This window comes from Salvelinus namaycush, chromosome 21 (assembly GCF_016432855.1).
Source record: "Salvelinus namaycush isolate Seneca chromosome 21, SaNama_1.0, whole genome shotgun sequence".
Taxonomy (NCBI): Eukaryota; Metazoa; Chordata; class Actinopteri; order Salmoniformes; family Salmonidae; genus Salvelinus; species Salvelinus namaycush.
In genome coordinates this window covers 53,746,677-53,748,443 of record NC_052327.1, presented here as the reverse complement: position 1 = coordinate 53,748,443, position 1,767 = coordinate 53,746,677, and the positions used below count along the sequence as shown (strand labels likewise).

The 1,767-nt window shown below is 44.3% G+C and overlaps 1 protein-coding gene across 1 annotated transcript in view; it reads left to right on the top strand.

Moving 5' to 3' along the window:
* LOC120065975 (DNA-directed RNA polymerase II subunit RPB1-like) overlaps positions 1-854 on the top strand; it is a 5,881-nt gene extending 5,027 nt beyond the window's left edge. The window contains exon 3 of the mRNA XM_039017015.1: positions 847-854. Within this exon, the coding sequence (XP_038872943.1) occupies positions 847-854 (8 nt within the window). The remainder of the gene's footprint in view (positions 1-846) is intronic.
* Positions 855-1,767: the final 913 nt, after the last annotated feature.

The window sequence follows — 1,767 nt, the reverse complement described above, 5'->3', positions numbered from 1 at the left end:
TGGAAGCCGGCTAGTGATGGCTATTTAACAGTCTGATGTCTCAGCCTCCAGTATTTATGCTGCAGTAGTTTATGTGTCGGGGGGCTAGGGTCAGTCTGTTATATCTGGAGTATTTCTCCTGTCTTATCCAGTGTCCTGTGTGAATTTAAGTATGCTCTCTCTAATTCTCCCTTTCTTTCTTTCTCTCTCTCGGGGGACCTGAGCCCTAGGACCATGCCTCAGGACGACCTGGCATGATGAATCCTTGCTGTCCCCAGTCCACCTGGTCGTGCTGCTGCTCCAGTTAAAACTGTTCTGCCTGCGGCTAAGGAACCCTGACCTGTTCACCGGACGTGCTACCTGTCCCAGACCTGCTGTTCTCAACTCTCTAGAGACCGCAGGAGCGGTAGAGATACTCTGAATGATCGGCTATGAAAATCCAACTGACCATTTACTCCTGAGGTGCTGACCTGTTGCACCCTCGACAACCACTGTGATTATTATTATTTGACCATGCTGGTCATTTATGAACATTTGACCATCTTGGCCATGTTCTGTTATAATTTCCACCCGGCACAGCCAGAAGAGGACTGGCCACCCCTCATAGCCTGGTTCCTCTCTAGGTTTCTTCCTAGGTTTTGGCCTTTCTAGGGAGTTTTTCCTATCCACTGTGCTTCTACACCTGCATTGCTTGCTGTTTGGGGTTTTAGGCTGGGTTTCTGTACAGCACTTTGAGATATCAGCTGATGTAAGAAGAGCTATATAAATAAATGTGATTTGATTTGATGGCCTTGAGATAGAAGCTGTTTTCAGTCTCTCGGTCCCAGCTGTGATGCACCTGTACTGACCTCTCCTTCTGGATGATAGCAGGGTGAGCAGTAGCAGGGTGTATCTAGCTTATCACTCTCCGTAAATATCCTAGGCTACAGTCACTATATATGTATCTAGCTCATCACTCTCCGTAAATATCCTAGGCTACAGTCACTATATATGTATCTAGCTTATCACTCTCCGTAAATATCCTAGGCTACAGTCACTATATATGTATCTAGCTTATCACTCTCCGTAAATATCCTAGGCTACAGTCCCTATATATGTATCTAGCTTATCACTCTCCGTAAATATCCTAGGCTACAGTCACTATATATGTATCTAGCTTATCACTCTCTGTAAATATCCTAGGCTACAGTCACTATATATGTATCTAGCTCATCACTCTCCGTAAATATCCTAGGCTACAGTCACTATATATGTATCTAGCTTATCACTCTCCGTAAATATCCTAGGCTACAGTCACTATATATGTATCTAGCTTATCACTCTCCGTAAATATCCTAGGCTACAGTCACTATATATGTATCTAGCTTATCACTCTCCGTAAATATCCTTGGCTACAGTCACTATATATGTATCTAGCTTATCACTCTATGTAAATGTCATAGGCTACAGTTACTATATACTGTAGCTAGCCATTAGCCTAGATAACTACTGTATATTTGGCATAACAGTTCTAGTCAATGCAGGCCCATAGGGCTGTAGTGCACTATATAGGGAATAGGGCTCTGGTCAACAGTAGGGCACTATATAGGGAATAGGGCTCTGGTCAAAAGAAGGGCACTATATAGGGAATAGGGAGCCGTTTGGGAATCAGCCCTCTGTGAAAGCCGAGCCCCATCATGTATTATTGATGAGTGACATTTAAGCCAATCAATTCACAGTGCTGCCGCTGCTCTTTTGTCACGCCGTAGGAGGTGAAGAGATGCACAGCCGGGGACTATAGGCTAACAA